Source organism: Sceloporus occidentalis, unplaced genomic scaffold, assembly GCF_023333645.1.
Source record: "Sceloporus occidentalis isolate IW3139 unplaced genomic scaffold, rSceOcc1.0.p SCAF_209, whole genome shotgun sequence".
Classification (NCBI taxonomy): Eukaryota; Metazoa; Chordata; class Lepidosauria; order Squamata; family Phrynosomatidae; genus Sceloporus; species Sceloporus occidentalis.
Genome location: NW_028317189.1, coordinates 1,052,281 through 1,072,092, shown reverse-complemented (window position 1 = coordinate 1,072,092; position 19,812 = coordinate 1,052,281). Strand labels below are relative to the sequence as shown.

Sequence of the window (19,812 nt, the reverse complement as noted above, 5' to 3'; positions counted from 1 at the left end):
GCTCACTTGCTTTTTAAGCCCCTTCTTTTGTCTTCCCTTTCTCTGTCTGGGATGTATTCTTCTATAGCAGCTGCTAAAATCATGTCTAAAATGGCAATATTGAGGGCTTTCATTGCGGAGAGATTGGAAAAAAAAACCCATCATGCTTTGAGGAGAGGTAGAGAGAGTATAGGGTGTATGGTATATGCTATATTATATTACCATTCACAACATGCTTTTCTACGGCCTTATGCTATAATTAGGGCTCTTGGCACCCATGCTGACATCTCATCCACTTCCGCAAGAAGAAGGAAGAAGAAAGGGGGCATTATTACCAGGCGGCTCACGTGCGCCGCTCGCCTTGCAGAGCTTGAGGCATCTGCCCTTCTTGTCCCATGAATGTTACGACTCTCCTGTATGTTCTTTTGCTGTTGGCAATGGGACCTTCAGGCGTCTGTCAGGCAGACCTGGCACTTTGACAGGGGCAGCAATTTTCTGCCCCAATCATGGTCAGATCCAGGGGGCAACGAGGTAATCGCTCCACAAGTAGTCTTGGACTTACCTGCAAAACAATGCAAGAATTCAGCCCATATCCAGAGAACATCATTCAAGATCCACCTATCTCAGGCATAAGTATTGAGGATTCTGCCACACTATATGGCCATATACTGCTTCGCCCAGCACTATATACCCAATATTTATACCATAGGTGTTTTTTTAATGGTTTTCACTGGCAATGCACTGAATTCTTCCTTTGTTTTGTGTACTTATTGGTCAATATTATTCCAGCAGAAACCTGAAAAATGATTTTTAGGTTCCGCGCTCCCCTTTCTGTGTTTTTTTTACCTATTCTCTCCATTGGCCTTGTTATTATTATTTTTCTTTCAATAAATTCCATATTTTTGTATTAAATGGACCCATCAGTTAGAGTATGGAGATGCATTAATTGTTCACACATTTCTTCATTGCTAAGTAATATGATGACCTACCTAAGGAGTTGATACTGTCAAAAGTAACTCACTATATAGGTTGCATTTTTAAATAGTTAATATTTTCCTGTGTTTCTTTTTTTCAAGTTACTCAGAAAATATGATGCGCATACATTTGTCCAGCATGTCAGAATTTAGCACAAAATTAACATTAAGAAAAAGAAGAAAAAAATAAATAAATAAACCACATAAAATGTTATATATACAGTACTATAAATTAAAAATACTTTCAAAAATAGACATTAATAATTTATTTTTACCATTTAACAAATGCAAAGTGCGTAATCTCAACATCATCAAATCTGTCCCTAAATCCACTGTGTGCAACCTAGAAGAACTGACTCTGTTTTGAAGGCAAAGGGTGGTCGCACCAAATAATGATTTGATTTTTCTTCTGCTCACTTTTAATTTTGTTAAATAATGAAAAATTAATTATTAATGTCTATTTTTAAATAATTCTTACTTACAGCATTTTTTCACACCAGTCGAAAATGTTTACATGGTACTGTATATACTCATCTGATATGTTCTGATTTTCTCCTACTTGTTTCTTGAAGTAATGAAGAGATTGCAGACAGGTCGCTTAGTTATTAGGTTATCATCCAGACAAAGAATCCACGGGACTTGCCACTAAAGGGGTTGAAGAAGTAGAAAGGGTAGAACTATAGTATTTAATACAGGGGTTGCTTCGGCATGTATGGAAGACGGCTGGATTTAAGATGCTGGACGTCACATTTTTATGCTTGCGTACTCTGTGGCCAGCAGGTGTAGCCTACTGCGGCACCCAATGTGCTGCTGGTGTGGCAAGTGGAGTACATATGGAGCGGTCGACCATTCATTCGCCAGCCATGCCAGAAGGCCAGTCTGGGCCTGTATCCCTATACTTCTCAAGGGTTTTTTTTTAATAAAGGAAGGCTTTGCAGGAGATTTATGGTTTCAGCTCCCTCACTTCACAATTCATAATGAAGGGCCAACAGTGACAAGTTTCCCCAGCAAGAAAGGCTGAGCTGGCCCTGTATCATGCATAATTGATTGAGTGTGGAGACAAAAGAAATCGCACTGATTATATTACAAAAAGGGATCAAAACCAAGTACTTAATATATAATAGTTGGCTGCGTTCCCTCTATTTAGTCTTGCAGCATGTGCAATAAGTTGGCAGGGTGTTTGCTATATCTTTGGTTTCAGAAATGTTGGTAAAACCGTTTGTTCTTAGCATGTATGACCATACGTAATAAAGATAAATGGGAATTGTGAAAAAAAGCCATTTTGCTTTAATTATAATGTATTCAACTAATAACTTTACCTGTCGTCTGCACTGTGTCGTATTCGTCTCACTCTTAAACCTTTGTCTGGACTGTACTTGGTTTTTAATGTGAAATAATGACTTTGTGGTGACATATTAAAACAAAACAAATACGTCATAAATTCCACAGCCTTTACCAGGCAGTAATCTTTATATTGTAGTTTCCATTAGAGAGTTATGAGAGATTTAACTCTTAAATTGCCAGGAGGCACAAGCCTCAATGAGTGCTCTGCTTTGAAGAATTTGAGCCCCATTTTTAACATGTAGTTCCACACTTGGCCTAAAGGGGGAGATGCTTTACAGCCAGATCTTAGGCACATAAATGGATCATTCTCTACTTTGGTTTAATATATATCTATTGTAATCAATTATTATTATTGTTATTCTATTTTGAGCATTCAGTATAGTCTGTTTTGGACCATTACACATTGAGCTAAAAAAAAATATTCTTTAAAAAAAACAATCTGGGACCTCACTTCCAATGAGCAAGACACTAAGTTTTAGATGCCCATTCATTCATCATTATCTTTTGCATGATAGACATCAAACAAGTCACCTATCCGTAACAGTCCGCAGAATGCCTGTGATGAAGGATGTATATATATGTACATTTTTGCAGAGTATATATTCATGATGTCATCTCCGAGGAATCCGACCTCAACAAGGCCATGTAAGTTCAGCTGTTGATGTAGGTTTTAATCAAGCAAAACCACACGTTATAGGGGAACGTTACCTTAAAAAACCTGGTTAACATAATGTTTGAAGCAAACAAAAAAATGCATTTGTCATCAAATGAAACACTTTTTGATTCAAATTTTGAGCTGACTCCGCAAATTATTGCCACCTGGATATTAAGCCCCATGTGAATACATTATCATTATACGTGTAATTACCGTGCATCTTGTGAGTTCTGACTTGTCCTTATTTAAAGATATACTACTTCATTGAGTCACCTGCATTCAAGCAGGGATATCAAGCATAATATACTGGTAGCAAAAGCACTAATCAGGAGTCTTAGATATGACTTCAAGAGAGTAGAATAGGCAGGAATCAGACTGTGTGACTCCTTCACCCTGAGAGGTATGCTGACAAAGTACATAAATGGGGGCCTCAATATAGCTAGCAGGGAACCCCAACATCATGTCACACCTCAGCAACCAATTTAATGTTCCGGTTCATTAGACCACAGCCTTGGTTGGTAAGACCCCTTTTTAACCCCTTAAGGACAATGGGCGGTCCCTAAACCCATTAAAAACAATGCATTTTGTCATTAAGGGGTTAATATTTGGGGGGGAAACAGAAAGAAAACTTCTTATACACAAGTCCAATATTTCCAGACTTTCTTTATAACTAAAACCTTACATCTGGTTGGGAAGTTGTATGGATTCTGCTCCCCTATCACACATCAGAAACAACTGGATCTGCAGCTATGAGCTAACAAAGTTACAAGAACCTGCTCTCGGGGAAGCTTGTTTTTCTAATAATGTTGCCCATTGAATATACATCTTGCATAAATGAAATCATGTACAAATGCATTTAAATACATAAATAAACCTACCTCAACCTTTGTGAAGAATTCTGATGACTGCTCTATAACAACCACTGATCTGCTTTAAAAATGTTAACCGACTCATAAAGCCTGCTTTCTGCTTCATTAATTCATATAAATTTTTTCCAGGAGGTGTTTTTTTTTCCCTTTAATGTAACTTAGAAGTAAATTACTGATCTTGCATTTTTTGTTTTCTTAATTAAATAAATACATTACATTTTACTTGCAGTTCCACATATAGCCACCTGGGTGTCTAGAGTAAGAAGGATTTAAGCCAGCATTTACACCCTGACTTTATCCTTTCAGCGCTTTGGATGTGTACTTGTGTGTGTCAGCATGGATGTGTAATTTTGTGTTTGATCATGGAAATGTACTTGTGTGTGAGCATGGATGTGTAAATTTGTGTGTGACCATGGATTTGTAATTGTGTGTGTGTATGCATGGAAGTGTAGGTGTTTGTGTGTGAGCATGAATGTGTAAGTGGGTGAAATGGAGTGTTAGAATGAATGTGTGTGTGTTAGTGAGTATGAGTAAGTGTGTGTAATTTGTGTATGTGTGTGTAATTTGTGTGTTTACATTTTTGTGCCACAGTGTATGTTAGAAGGGGGTAAGGGACAAAGAAGGCACAGGCAAGTTGTGATGTTAGGGGGCCCGGGGCAATTTTCACACCAGGGCCCTGTGGTTTCTAGTTGTTTGTTGTTTGTTAGAAATGAAAAGGCTCCAGAGCTGTATATTAGCTTTGCAATATATGAAAATTAAGAGGCACACATTGAAGCATAACCATACTGAACTTTGGATGCTCATTGTGTTGTAACCTGGAAAATAATCTGGAGAGCGTTATCTGTGCATTTACTGACCATGGCCTTTCCGTTTACATCTGGTTGAACCTGTTCAGTGCCACTCACCTTCCAAATCAGCCATCAAATCAATTAAACTGTATGGGCACACTGTACCAGAAAGCAATGGGCAGAGTTAGGATTGAGAGTAGGTGGTGGCACCCAAATATCAGATGTTTATGATACCTGGAAACATCCATGGGTTGATCAGATGATTACCGTGCCTGAAGTTCACTCCTGGCTGTGATCAAGAAACAAGGCTAGTTATGTGTGAGAGTGGGCATAACCTAGATGGTACCCACAGAACCTGTGCAGGGAGTGGGAAGGGCGGCAAACCAATCTGCTGCCCAGAAATTCAATATACCAACCCAGAGCCCTTGGAAGACACAGCAAGCTCCAAGGTATGAGGATTATCTGCAATGCTTACCTCCAGTCTGGAGGAACAAAAACATTTTATACACACTTCCATCTCAGTGTGCTGCGTTTGTTAAAATGCTTTACCAAAACCCATTATTTTGCCATTGTCAGTTCATAAAGATGCATCCTTATTAACTGAACCAATAGAAATCCCAAGTAACAATGGGTGGGTTTAGACAGGAATCTCTCTTATTAAACAATGTTAATAATGGAAACTCAGTGAATGTATGGAGTCATCATTGGACGCTGGTGACATCTAGTGGTGGTATATGAATTTACACAACCTGATTATTTTTATGCATATGCCTTTAGTCTTGTTAGTACAACCCACAACACAGCATAAAACATAACTGAAAACTTGCACTGTTTTTACACAGGCTTTTTTTCCCACTCCCTGGAAAATGAGAAAGTTCCTCTCCTACCCTTCTGTTCTGTATGGAGTTTTTCCAGGAACTCGCATGGAGGGGGCAATTGAAGAAGCGTCGCAGTTAATGCCTTGTATTAAGGACACTTTTTGGTTTACCAGGAACCCCCTGATCAGGGTTAGGGAATAGGGTTAGGGAGATATGAGGAGATTCTGTAGAATTCCACCATGTAATTGCATTAAAGTGCATTTAGTGGCCGGTGTCCATATGCTCGATGCTTTGGCTCAAGCCACTATTTCTGCATCATGCATATGGGTACAGTAGGTATAAAAGAAAAAAGGAGATAAAGTGCTTACGCAACAGGCCCTTTGATCTAACTTATTATAATTAACAGCTTTATAACCCAATCAACAACATCACCCCACAAGTAAAAAATAAATCTGTTCTTGTGCATAATACCAGCTCTCCTACAGCTCTTGGTCAGATGGGTAACGTGCAAAGTCGTAACAAGATCGGGATGCACATATCACGCAACTGCATGAAACCCCACTCATCACTTGCAAGAACCAGAAAGATCAATAAAACTGTTCTTCTGCTAAAAAACAAGCAATTGAAAAGACTGCTCAGTAACGTTATGGTGACACAATGGGCAGTAGCGCTTGTATGCAAGATAAAGCCTGGTGGGTTACATGGAGTTTTTCTGTATGACAATAAATCTATCTTGATTTTCTTCCTTACACATCAAGTACAAAAATCCAGTATGTCTGTTACTTGTGTAGCACAATATAACATAATTTGTAACATAATTTGTGAAACTAATTAGTTTATGCAAATCTGGTAAAGGTGGTCCCTCTTCTTCAGGTGTATGATACCATAATATGCGTGAAGGAAAAACCTGGATAGTCTCAAAAGCTTGCAATCCATTATACAGCACTTAGCCAATTAAAATACATCCATTACGTATGTCCATCTTGCACAGATCTTGGTCAGATGGATAACAAGCAAAGTCATAACAAGGTCAGGCTGCACATATCACACAACTGTGTGAAAACCCGCTTATCATTTTCCAGAAGGATCAAAGCTGTGGGGCTGCTGCAAAAACCAAAGTGAAAGGACTGTTCAGTAACCATGTAATCCATGTGTGTGTATGCATGGAAGTGTAGGTGTTTGTGTGTGAACGTGTTAGGGGTCCCTGTGGTTTCTAGTTATGCCCCTGGATGCCCCCATCCTGTCCGTGTAAATGGTTTGTTATTATTATTATTATTATCCTTTATTTATATAGCGCCAACAGTTTACGCAGCGCTTAATACAATACATAAATTCAAGGCATATGACAAGACAAGAACTGACAGACTAAGACAAACCGATACATTTGGTGGAGAGAGCCTGGCTCGCAAGCTTACAATCTAGAGGGAAATGGGGTGACAAACATAAGGCATAGAGAAAGGGTGAGAGGTATTGTGGGGGTTGAATCGATGACAAGGAAGTTCTAGCAGCTAAGATGGTCCGGCTTCTCTGAAGAAGTGGGTTTTTAGATGTTTCTTGAATGTTGGGAGGGAGGGAGAATGCTGAAGGTTCCTTGGGAGAAGATTCCAGAGATATGGGGCAGCTCGAGTGAAATCTTGTAGACGGGAAAAGGAAGAGGTGATGAGTGAGGAGGAGAGCCTTAGCCCATGGGAGGAACGTAGGGATCGAGTAGGAGAGTATTTGCTAATGAGGTCAGAAATGTACGGAGGAGCAGTATTATGGATGGCCTTATATGTCTGTACCAGGATCTTAAATTTAATTCTAAAGGTAATTGGGAGCCAGTGGAGGGTTTCACAGAGGGGGGAAGCAGAAGAGGAGCGACGTGCAAGGAAGATGAGCCTAGCAGCGGCATTTAGGATAGACTGTAAAGGAGAGAGTCGAGACAGTGGAGTGCCAACCAGAAGAGTGTTGCAGTAGTCAAGACGGGAAATGATAAGGGAATGAACGAGTGTTTTTGTGGATTCTTGGGTAAGGAATGGGCGGATACGAGAGATGTTTTTTAGGTGCAAGCGGCAGGATTTGGCGAGGGACTGAATGTGAGGGATGAAGGAGAGGTTTGAGTCAAGGATGACCCCAAGGCATCGGGCCTGGTTAGTAGGAGAGATAGTCGTGTTGTTAATGGTGATAGAGAATTCAGGTAGTGGAGTGGAGATGGAGGGAGGGAAGATAATGAGTTCAGTTTTAGAAAGATTTAAGTTTCAGGTAGTGTTGTGACATCCATGAAGAAATAGCAGACAAGCAATTGGTAATACGGGACAGGAGAGATGGAGAGAGATCAGGAGAAGACAGGTAGATTTGGGTATCATCTGCATATAGGTGATACTGGAGGCCAAATGAGTTGATTAGTGTGCCAAGAGAGGAAGTATAAAGAGAGAACAGCAGAGGGCCAAGGACTGAACCTTGGGGGACACCAACCGAAAGTGGAAGGGGTGATGATGTCTTGCCAGAGAAGTTGACAGAGAAGGAACGGTTAGACAGATATGAGGAGATCCAGGAGAGAGCTGTATCTCGAATGCCTATAGAAGCAAGTGAGTGTAGAAGAAGGTGGTGATCAACAGTATCGAAAGCAGCAGAGAGATCCAGTAGAATTAGAATAGAGAAGTGACCTTTTGCTTTGGCAGAGAGCAAGTCATTGGAGACTTTTGTTAGAGCTGTTTCAGTAGAGTGAAGGGGTTTGAAACCAGACTGTAGAGGGTCAAGGAGGGAATTAGAGGAGAGGAAGTTAATGAGGCGGTTGTACACAATCCGTTCAAGCAGCTTAGAGATAAAAGGAAGCAGAGAGATAGGGCGGTAGTTAGTCAAACAGACGGGATCTGAGGAAGGATTCTTTAGAATTGGTGTGATTAGCGCATGCTTGAAGGCAGATGGTACAGTTCCAGATGATAGAGAAAGATTAAATAGGTGGGTAAGTGATGGACCAAGGGATGGATATAGAGACTTTGTGAGGTGTGAAGGGATGGGGTCGAGGGGACAGGTTGTTGGGTGAGAGGAAGAAAGAAGAGTGGCTATGTCTTCTTCGGTTGTAGGGGAAAAGGCAGTTAGTATAGTAGGAGTGGAGAGAGTGGTGTTGAGTGGTGTAGGAGGGAGTTGTAAGGAAGAGAGGTCTTTTCTAATAGTCTCGATCTTCTCTTTGAAGTGGGTAGCAAGATCTTGGGCAGTGAGAGAGGTTTGTGGTGTGGGTGTGGAGGGACAGAGAAGGGAGTTGAAAGTAGAAAAAAGGCGTCGTGGGTTGGAAGAAAGAGAGGATATGAGAGTGGAGAAGTAGAGCTGTTTGGTGAGAGAGAGGGCAGAGTTGTAGGTGTGGAGCATGAATTTATAGTGATTAAAGTCTTCGCTGGATTTGGATTTTCTGAAGTAACGCTCAGCCGTGCGGCAGCACTTCTGAAGAAACCGTGTGGTTTTGGTATGCCATGGTTGGCGTTTAACTTGTCGGGGGTAACTTGTAGTAATTGGAGCTATGGTGTCGAGGGATGAAGCAAGTGTGTTGTTATAAAAAGAGGCTGCTGTGTCTGGGCAGGAAAGGGTTAACATGGAAGGTAAGAGAGGTTCAAGTGAGGCTGACAGTTGGGTAATGGTATTGTCTGGTAATGGCCTACAAGTATGAGGTGAGCGCTGTAAGTATGTCTTGTTAGGGGTTAGCACTGGAGAAAAGGATAGAAGGTGGTGGTCAGACAGAGGGAACGGGTAGATGGAGAAGTCTGAAAGGGAGCATGATCTGGAGAAAACCAGATCGAGTGAGTGTCCCTCGGTATGCGTAGGGGAATTAGTCCATTGAGAGAGACCAGAGGAGGATGTTAGGGAGAGGAGTTTGGAGCTAGCAGAGTTGTTAGATATATCTAAAGGAATGTTAAAGTCACCCAGAATATTATTTATTATATGTTATTGTTGTTTGTTAGAAACGCGAGGCTCCGGAGCTGTATATTAGCTTTGCAGTATATGAATGTATGTTTGCGAGTGTTTTAGTACTATATAAATTAACAGGCACACATTGAAGCATAACCATACTGAACTTTGGATGCTCATTGTGTTGTAGCCTGGAAAATAATCTGGAGAGCGTTATCTGTGCATTTACTGACCATGGCCTTTCCGTTTACATCTGGTTGAACCTGTTCAGTGCCACTCACCTTCCAAATCAGCCATCAAATCAATTAAACTGTATGGGCACATTGTACCAGAAAGCAATGGGCAGAGTTAGGATTGAGAGTAGGTGGTGGCACCCAAATATCAGATGTTTATGATACCTGGAAACATCCATGGGTTGATCAGATGATTACCGTGCCTGAAGTTCCCCCGCTCCTGGCTGTGATCAAGAAACAAGGCTAGTTATGTGTGAGAGTGGGCATAACCTAGATGGTACCCACAGAACCTGTGCAGGGAGTGGGAAGGGCGGCAAACCACTCTGCTGCCCAGAAATTCAATATACCAACCCAGAGCCCTTGGAAGACACAGCAAGCTCCAAGGTATGAGGATTACCTGCATTGCTTACCTCCAGTCTGGAGGAACAAAAACATTTTATACACACTTCCCTTTAACATCTCAGTGTGCTGCGTTTGTTAAAATGCTTTACCAAAACCCATTATTTTGCCATTTTTCATATAACTCCCAAAAAACAGTGCTACCCAGCAGAGCAGGTTTTATTGAAAGCTTCCATTGTCAGTTCATAAAGATGCATCCTTATTAACTGAACCAATAGAAATCCCAAGTAACAATGGGTGGGTTTAGACAGGAACCTCTCTTATTAAACAATGTTAATAATGGAAACTCAGTGAATGTATGGAGTCATCATTGGACGCTGGTGACATCTAGTGGTGGTATATGAATTTACACAACACGATTATTTATGATACATATGCCTTTAGTCTTGTATGTACAACACACAACACAGCATAAAGCATAACTGAAAACTTGCAGTGTTTTTACACAAGCTGTGGAGAGAAAGCTCCTCTCCTTCCCTTCTGTATGGAGTTTTTCCAGGCACTCACATGGAGGATACTGTTGAAGAAGCATAGTTGTTAACGTGTTGTGTTAAGAGCCCTTTTTGGTTTACCAGGAACCCCCTGATCAGGGTTAGGGAGACATGGGGAGATTCTGTAGAATTTCACCATGCATTTGCATTAAAGTGCATTTATTGTCAAAATGTTTGATGCTTTGGCTCAAGGCCATATTTCTGCATCACACATATGGGCACAGCAGGCATAAAAGCAAAAGGAGATGGAGTGCTTACCCAACAGGCCCTATTACCTTAAACCCCAAGCATAATTTATTATAATTAATAGCTTTATAATCCAGTCTGCAACATCACCCCATAAATGATAAATAAATCTGTTCTTGCGCATAATACTCTCCTACAGCTCTTGGTCAGATGGGTAACATGCAAAGCCGTAACAAGGTTGGGATGCACGAAAACCCCACTCATCGCTTGCAAGAACCAGAAAGATCAATAAAACTGTTCTCCTGCTAAAAAACAAGCAATTGAAAGGACTGCTCAGTTACGTTATGGTGACACAGTGGGCAGTAGTGCGTGTATGTAGATAAAGTCAGTGGGTTATATGGAGTTTTATGTATAATGACACCTAATGAATTAATCTTGATCTTCCTCTTTACGATACATTCAACTCTCTCTCTGCATTTCCCTTTATCCATAAATTTTGTGTTGTTTTATTATTTTCTGCAAGTGCACAATGATCCCCCTAAAGGGATTAACCAGGCACTTGTAGTCTCAAGAGCTTGCGATCCATTATATGACACAAAGCCAGTAAAGGGATAATTTTGCCAAGATTTCTTTTCATCCTTTTATACCTGATAGGCACAAGACCACTGATCAGACCAGCAGCACTTATTATGCATAGTTTTAGCAACATAAAACCACAAGCAAAGAATAAATCTGTTCTTACAGATGGTATTGAACCTCTTACAGCTCTCAATCAGATGGGTAATGTGCAAAGTCATAACAAGGTTGGGACACACATCTCACACAACTGCATGAAAACCCACTCATCATTTGCAAGAACCAGAAGGATCAACACTGTGGGGCTGCTGCAAAAACCAAAGTGAAAGGACTGCTCCGTAACGTTATGGTGACACAGTGGGCAGTAGCGCGTGTATGTAGATAGTTGGTGGGTTATATGGAGTTTTTTCTGTACAGAGATATGTAATGAATTAATCAGGATTTTCTTCCTTACGATGCACTCAACTCTGTCTGCGTGTTTTCCTTCACCCATAAATTTTGTGTTTGATTTTCTGAAAGGGTTAACTAGACCCTTGCAGTTTCAGCTTTTCAAGATTTGCCCAAAAGTCAAGTAGGTCTGTTACTTGTGCAGCACAATAGTGCTCCGTTACATAATTTGTGAAAGTAATTAGTGTATGCAAATCTGGTAAGGATGATCCCGTTTATTGGCTGACCTGTAATGGGCTATCTATAGTATAATATGCCTGAAGAAGAGACCTAGGTAGACTCAAAAGCTTACAATCAGGCAGCCAATAAAAGTATCACCTTTACCAAATGTGCTTTTTCTCTTGCTATGGCCAACACGATACACATCTATAGCTAGTTAGCGTATGGGTTAGTGAGATTCTGTAGAATTTCACCATGTAATTACATTAAAGTGCATTTAGTGGCTGGTCCCCAAATGTTTGATGCTTTGGCTCAAGGCCATATTTCTGCAATTGAAAGGACTGCTCAGTAACGTTATGGTGACACAATGGGCAGTAGCGCTTGTATGCAAGATAAAGCCGGTGGGTTATATGGAGTTTTTCTGTACGACACGTAATGAATCAGTCTTGATTTTCTTCCTTACGATACATTCAGCTGTGTGTTTCCCTTTATCCATAAATCTTGTGTTTGATTATTTTCTGCAAGAACAGAATGATCACCCTGAAAGGGTTAATTAGACCCTCGTAGTTTCACATATTTTCAAGATTTGGCCAAAAATCAAGTATGTCTGTTACTTGTGTAGCACAATATATCTCTATAACATAATTTGTGAAACTAATTAGTTTATGTAAATCTGGTAAAGGTGATCCCTTTATTAGCTGACATGTAATGGATTACAAGAATTTTTTTATTGGGGTTGAGGTTGCCCTTTTTTCTTTAAAAAAAAATATATATAAATAAATAAAATGTAGGAGGAAAGAGGGTGAACCAGTGGTATTTTGACTGTCCTGGCTTTAGGGCGGATGGTCTTTGAGTATTTAAGTATGGTTGCACTCTGGGGCTTGGGCCAAGAGTGCTTTATGGTTATAATGTTTATGTTGATATTAAGTAATTGGTTGATGTTACATTGTAAGCTAAATAAAAGACCACGGCCTGTTTCTCCAATTCAAGTTGTCAGTGTTTCTTATTTATTATAATACGGTATGCGTTAAAGCTGGTTTATTTTGTTGGTGCATATCCCTTACAATCACATGCCTGAAGAAGAGACCTAGGTAGTCGCAAAAGCTTACAATCTATTATATGTCAGTCAGCCAATAAAGGTATCAGCTTTACCAAACGCGCTATTTCTCTTGCTATGGCCAACATGATACAGATTATAGCTAATTAGTGTACAGCCCCCATCACATAATGGGGCTTATTTCTTGCAATGGATTGGTGATAGGTTATATTTTACTATTAGAGCATAACCTACTTAAAAACCCCACACATACAAGGTAGTTCTGCTGCCTATTATAGCACACATTATTTATTACATTACTTGCAACATGATGCAAGCTCACAGCCACACTCTCACAATACCTATGATTCTTGGTCAGATGGGTAATGTGCAAAGTCGTAACAAGGTCGGGATGCACATATCACGCAAACGCATGAAACCCCACTCATCATTTGCAAGAACCAGAAGGATCGACGCACTACAGCGTCTGCCAAAAGCCAAAGTCAAAGAACCCATTGATAAAGTTGTGGTGACACAGTGGGCAGTGTTTTCATTAATAAACCTTTCGGTAGCGAAGATACTGCCGTGATATAAATTGTACATGAAAAGCTTTATTTGTAACTTTTTTCCCACCCAAGATTTGTTAAAAGAACGTATTCTGCATGTCTTAAAATATGCATATTTGTTATCCAATCACAGTTCGATATGGTGGTGGGCGTGGACTAGCTAAATATTCTACATGATACGACATTTAATAACTGGTGTAGAGTCCATATACACTCCCAGATGTCTGTGCGTCTCCCCCAGTAATTCCTATGGTGGAAACAGGTTAGTGATTCTGTGCTCGCCCGTTTGTATTTAATACACAATACGCCCAGCGCGGACATGTTGAATGTGGGCGCATTCCCGTAGTTGGGGAGCGGAAGTAACGCGTGCTGTGACGAGCCTCGCGATATTTGCTCCTTGTAGATGGCGGCGTGCTGAGTTTCCACGCGATAGGTACCGGTTCTGTCTGTAAGCACGTGTGACGTGGAGTCGCCAAGATGCAGCACGATGATGTGAGCAAACGATGGGGGTTACTGGGGGGTAGACATAGTGGGTTTAACGGGTTTATAATGGGAGTTAGTGGAGTTCGGCTCCCGGCAGTAGGATTTGTATGCAAGATAAGGCCAGTCGGTTCTATGCAGCTTCTCTGCACAGCGACCCGTAATGAATGAATCTTGATTTTCTTCCTTGTAATATCCCCAGCCCTCCCTGCCTGTTCCCCTCCATCAATACATCATGCTGGGTTGGATTCTGCGGAGTGATTTGACGTCATTCATTCGATATCATGTTAGAAATATTGCCCTGATCGCTCTGAAAGGGTTAACTACTAGGCCCTTGTAGTTTCATCTTTTAAAGTTTTGCCCGAAAGCCGGGCAGGTCTGTGATTTGTAGCCAATATTTCTCCTTAATATCGTTCGTGGGACTAGTTAGTGAATGATGGGCCTCATGCCGGAGAGGATGGTTTGGTGGCTATCGCTGGTTAAGTTGGGTAAAGGTGAGAGAATTCACAAAGAATCCAAGGTGATCACGCATGTCAGAAAATAGATTATTATTACTATTATTGTCTTTTATTAAGTGCCAACCAATTACGCAGCGCTGTACAATTGTTATGTTTCAGGAAGCGGGCTTTATTCACTAAAGCAGTAGATGGCAGGAGCGTCATAGTTTTAACTCCTTGAAATGTTTTATGCATTATAAAGGGTTATCTCTGGTAACTTGTTTTGCAGGAAGGGCTAAGCTGGCCCTGCATGGTGCATATATCAATCATTGAAGTGACTAGGGGAATCTTGCTGATCTCAGTATGCTTTATGTAGGACCATGCAAGGTTTTCTTGGAGTAGAAGTGCAGTACTGTTGGTACCTCCTAATGTAGCGTTATATGTGTAATAATATATATGTTATAATATGTATAACGAAGGACCAATGCTGGTGCGTTTCTCCAGTAAGAAGGGCCATGCTGGTCCTATATAGTGTATTATTTAAGGAGATTTTGAGGAAAGCTTGCTGGTTTAACTATACATTATACAGGGCCGGCCAGGGTCTTCCTACAGCAGAACCTGGGGGCTGGATCTTCATAATTTAAAGTAAAGTCAGGAGCTGAAGCACAACTCTCCTGTCAGCTCTCATTAAAGTGAATAGACCCCCATGAGATGAAACTGAAGCTTTCCTGCAACCCACATGAGATGAAACTGAAGCTCTCCTGCAACCCCCTCCCCATTTAAAGGGTTTTAGTTGCAGGATCGCTGATACTTTCCTTTTCATTTTTCAGGTTATCTGGGACATTGTGGGAAACAAACAATTCTGCTCCTTCAAGATAAAGTGAGTGATATAAAGATACCTTTATTAAAGTGTAATACACATATGTATTAATACATATATTTCTTAATATATTTCTTTAAGTATCAGCACCGGTTCATTCAGCACTGTATGTTTTCTTATTTCAATATAAACGTTTGATTTTGGTTTTTTTTTCATTTTTTTTTTTTTGTTTTTTTTTAGAACAAAGACACAGAGTTTTTGTCGGAATGAATACAACATAACCGGACAATGTAACCGTTCTTCCTGTCCTCTCGCGAATAGCCAGTATGCCACCATCAAAGAGGAAAAGGGTAAGTGATAGACCGCGTGCTTTCCGGGAGAATAGTATGAGAACGGCAGAACATTGCCGTACCGACGATGACCAGTAAAAGAGGAGCAGATGTCGCCTTTCTCAAGAGACGAGAGAAAAGCCGCTCGCCTCCAAAGCTTTTTATTTGACGGTACTTTAGCAGGGATGGTAAAATCCTTTAGTGCGTTTTCTGGGAATTAAAATATGTATCTACGTGGGAAAGCTCATTTAAAAGGAAAAAATGCCCTAAAAATCATACATTTCTGTGAGTGTTAGCTCATGTTTTAAGAAGGTGAGCGTTGGTTGCTCAGGGGACGTCCGTGGCGCTCGCTCTGGATTTGGTGGCCATAACTGGAGCACTTTAAGGACTAGCAAAGCTTGGCTCTTTGAGGTCAGATCCAAATAGAGGAAGGAATTATTATCTTTTATTTATATAGCGCCAACAATCTACACAGCGCTTAATACAATACAATATATTCAAGGGGTCTGACATGACAAGAATTGACAGACTAAGAAGAACCGATACATTAGGTGGAGAGAGCCCGGCTCGCAAGCTTACAATCTTATTATAGATATAGATATATTTTCTCATTTGTTTTATTCCTATTACTGCATATTCAGAAAGTAGGTTGATTGTGATGAAGTCTCTGTTCTCCTGTCGCGCAGGCATCTGCTACTTGTATATGAAGACCATAGAGAGGGCAGCTTTTCCAGCTCGGTTATGGGAGAAGGTAGGTTAATGGCATAGCCAGAGACACAAAGCCAGGGGATGTTTTTCTCTTCCTGCCTAAAGTATAACTATGGAACCTGGTGGTCGTGTTCTCGACAGGTGCGTCTGAGCAAGAATTATGAGCGAGCGCTGGAACAAATCGATGAAAACCTCATCTACTGGCCTCGGTTTATACGGCACAAGTGCAAGCAGAGATTCACCAAGATCACGCAGTATCTGATCCGTATCAGGAAGCTCACGTTGAAGAGACAGTAAGTTGGAGGAGTCTTTTTTTTTTTTTTATCGTAAAGGTTTCCAGTTTTAGATATATATATCCTTTTTTACAATGGATTTAATACACCGACCAGAGGCTTATTATGTAGAACAAGATTGTTAGACCTTAAAACACAACACCATAGCATACAACACAAAAGAACACACACGCAAAATAGGTTTTTGTAAGTGAGATGCACTTAAACCTGGTGTTACTTACAATAAGTTATAACTATAGATTTGCCTGGCACCGTACAATGGGATACCTCTAAGGGATCTGTTCCGCAGACTGGGATATTGAATTATTTATGACTTTGTCTTAAGTCGAAGCCTATGTGGCTCAATCTTTTTCTATGTTAGTCCGCAAAATAGTGTTAACTTCAACCAAAGATTCTATCTTCCTTCCAAAGATTCTATTCCTATCCTTCTGTGTCTGTGTTCCAATGTCAGCATAGGCTTCTGAGTGACGTATTTTTGTTTTTCTTCACAGGCGCAAACTCGTTCCCCTGAGCCGGAAAGTGGAAAGACGAGAAAAGAGGAGAGAGGTAACGTGCCGTTTAGCTGATGCTGTTGAATTGACTTTGTGCTGTAGATGTGCTGCCGTAGTATATTGAATATAGAAATGTGTGAGAGGAGGAGTAGATGTGATAGAAACATTTAAATACTTACAGGGATTTTAACAAAATACAGGAGAGACGTTTTTTTCGAAGATTTGTCCTCCTTAGAAATAGAGGTCATAGTCTAAGACTAGAGGGTCCGAGGTTTGGATGTAATGCAACAAAGTTTTCCTTTGCTGGCAGGGTGGTAGATAAAGGAACAGCCTCCCATCAGAAGTAATTTAAACATGCGTGGTATATGCATAAAGCTCTCCTGAATCTAAGACAAGATAAAGGACTAATTAAGATCTGAGTCTTACACCAGGAAAAATGGGCCGAATGGGTCTTATCTGCCGTCAAGTTTCTATTTTATATATCAGTCATCGTCCAGTGGTGCTTGAGCTACACAGAGCTTTGTGGTCTTTGTGCTTTGAAGGCTTTGCCATTTCAGTAACCTCTCCGTTTCTTCCCATGAAATCAGGAAAAAGCGTTGGTGGCTGCTCAGCTGGACAATGCAATAGAGAAGGAATTGCTGGAGCGTCTCAAAAAAGGAGCGGTAAGAAGAGAGAACGGGGCTTCTGGCTGTTTTGGGGGAAAAGATAAACCTGGTCTTGGGGATTATCACTGTTCCAGAGTAGGAGAACACTGGCATGGGGACTGCCCTGCGTTGGGATCTTGTCTAATAGCACAACATGATTGGGAGCCGTTAAGGGGAATTCTGAGAGATGCAAGCAAGAACTATCAAGTACATGGAGACTGTGATGGGCTACTGCAGCAGTTAGAATGTAGAGCGCCACTGTGATTTAGCGGGCAGATTTGAGAGATTACAAAAAGGCTACTATGACATGGGGGGGGGGAGTAGGATAAATGGAAGCGTTTGGACAACTTTTTGCTATTTTCTTGCAGTATGGCGATATTTATAACTTCCCCATCCAAGCGTTTGACAAAGCATTGGAGCAGCAGGAAGAGGCAAGTGCGTCCGAGTCCTCCGAGGAAGAAGAAGAGGAGGAGGAGGATGTAAGTATTACAATAATCATGGTAGTGTACATGTTTCTTTCAAGCACCTGGATCGGCAGCAACGTAGCCTGTTAAACTATTTTCAGCAAATTGTAGCTCATCCATCGAATAATACATTTGGCGCGTTTGCTTATCACTGTCATGCATGGAAACAAAAGCAACGTCTCAAGAGTAGGGATCCACAGAATGATGGGATGGGAGAAGCTGTATGTTGGACTAGTACAGAGCACATTTTGTGTTACGGTCAGGGCCAGAACACATGGAGCGATTGCTTCAGAGCCCTGGAGTTCTGAGGGTCTCTGCAGCACTTTCTCCAGCGCCCTGGTGTTCTTTCTGGTTCATACCTCTCGACGTACATGTTTGCGTGTGTGCATGTTTGCGTGTGTACATGTTTGCGTGTGTGCCTGTGATGATGCGTTCTCCGAGAAACATACCAAGAATATTTTAGATGCAGGCTCTGTATCACCTAGATATCAAACGGATCCTTTTTTTTCCCTAACCACAGGAAAGTGGAAAGAGAGAATTTGTAGAAGACGATGACGTGGAAGAGAGTGATCTGAGCGACTTTGAGGTACGTGGAGTAAAGTCAGTGAGTTGAAGCCCCAAGTTATCTGCTTCAACTCAACCTTAGCATGGCTGAAATATTCCCACTGGTGCATCCTGTCAGATTTAGGAATCTAAGCACTTTATCCATGATCCGGCACTCTAAATAGTGTTAGCAATCCTTTTGCACCCTTCTGTTCAACAATATACGTCTGTAGTGAACCCTGACCGCTTTGTTGTTGATGGGGCATATGTTTTAACTGATTTTTTTTTATCATAATGATAGCCGGAAGGAGGTTTTTTAGAATCCAAGCACAGAAAACAATTCTGCCATAGACTGACGCTTTAATGTCCAAGATGGGAAACTGTCGACTTCCCACGTTAAGTCACTTTACCGCTTTACTGTTCTTTTCACGCAGGACATGGATAAATTGGCTGTCAGTGGTGATGAGGGGGAATCCTCTGGTGAAGAAGAGTCCACAGAAGAAGAAGAAGAAGGTGAAGTCTCCAAAGTAAAGGCAAAGGGCAAGGCTCCTCTTAAAGGTCCTATAAGGAGAAAACGTGCTTACGTGGAGATAGAATACGAGCAAGAGACTGAGCCACAGCAGAAAGCCAAAACAACTTGATTTACCCCTTCACACGCTTCTGAACTTTCTTAAATAAAACTCTTCCTTTTACTTCAACTATGGTGTGAAGCAGACAACCCAAGGATCAGCCATGTCTTCTGTGTCAGAGGGTCACCTACTGGGAGAATACATCTACTAAAGATATCTTCTTGCAAACGGGATGAAACCGTTCTATGGCTGCAATGTCTAGAAGTCACGTTTTAATGCAGCCATAGTGGTTTATTAAATCCCAAACATATGTTGTATAACTGGTTATTGGTTTGTAAATGTCTGAAGGACAGTTTTTAATACATTTTGTAGAACCTGCCAGGGGTTTGTGTCAGCTCTGTAGTTCTCTACAGGAGAGCTCCTTATTTGTGTGTTAAATGCTCGTGGGAGTCCGTTTTCTATAAGCTCCGTTGCATTTTACTGAATACAAATCCGCGCAGATATTCTATATGTCGCCTCCGTCCCCAGCTGTTCCTGCTGAAAACATGGAGCATACTGCAGTATGCTTCTTGAACATGCGCACAAAAACTTGCTTTCTAGTCAATAGGGGAGTTCGGGCAGTCAATCGCAAC

The 19,812-nt window shown here is 41.1% G+C and overlaps 1 protein-coding gene and 4 non-coding genes across 5 annotated transcripts; 1 reads left to right on the top strand and 4 right to left on the bottom strand.

The window, feature by feature from the left end:
• Positions 1-5,917: 5,917 nt before the first annotated feature.
• Positions 5,918-6,015, bottom strand: LOC149277607 (small nucleolar RNA U13). Its single transcript, XR_016279056.1, has one exon. It is a non-coding gene; the product is annotated as a small nucleolar RNA U13 (small nucleolar RNA).
• Positions 6,016-6,423: 408 nt separating this feature from the next.
• LOC149277606 (small nucleolar RNA U13) lies at positions 6,424-6,515 on the bottom strand. The gene has a single exon (XR_016279052.1). It is a non-coding gene; the product is annotated as a small nucleolar RNA U13 (small nucleolar RNA).
• A 4,873-nt stretch (positions 6,516-11,388) lies between these two features.
• LOC149277605 (small nucleolar RNA U13) lies at positions 11,389-11,486 on the bottom strand. The gene has a single exon (XR_016279055.1). It is a non-coding gene; the product is annotated as a small nucleolar RNA U13 (small nucleolar RNA).
• Positions 11,487-13,209: 1,723 nt separating this feature from the next.
• LOC149277604 (small nucleolar RNA U13) lies at positions 13,210-13,307 on the bottom strand. The gene has a single exon (XR_016279054.1). It is a non-coding gene; the product is annotated as a small nucleolar RNA U13 (small nucleolar RNA).
• Positions 13,308-13,879: 572 nt separating this feature from the next.
• On the top strand, positions 13,880-19,252 carry LOC149277603 (protein MAK16 homolog A). The gene is made up of 10 exons (XM_089502733.1): positions 13,880-13,894; positions 15,150-15,199; positions 15,380-15,489; positions 16,155-16,219; positions 16,318-16,469; positions 16,961-17,015; positions 17,548-17,622; positions 17,973-18,083; positions 18,589-18,654; positions 19,046-19,252. The coding sequence occupies exons 1-10, from the start codon at positions 13,880-13,882 to the stop codon at positions 19,250-19,252; spliced, it is 906 nt and encodes a 301-aa protein (XP_089358859.1).
• The last annotated feature ends 560 nt before the right edge of the window (positions 19,253-19,812 follow it).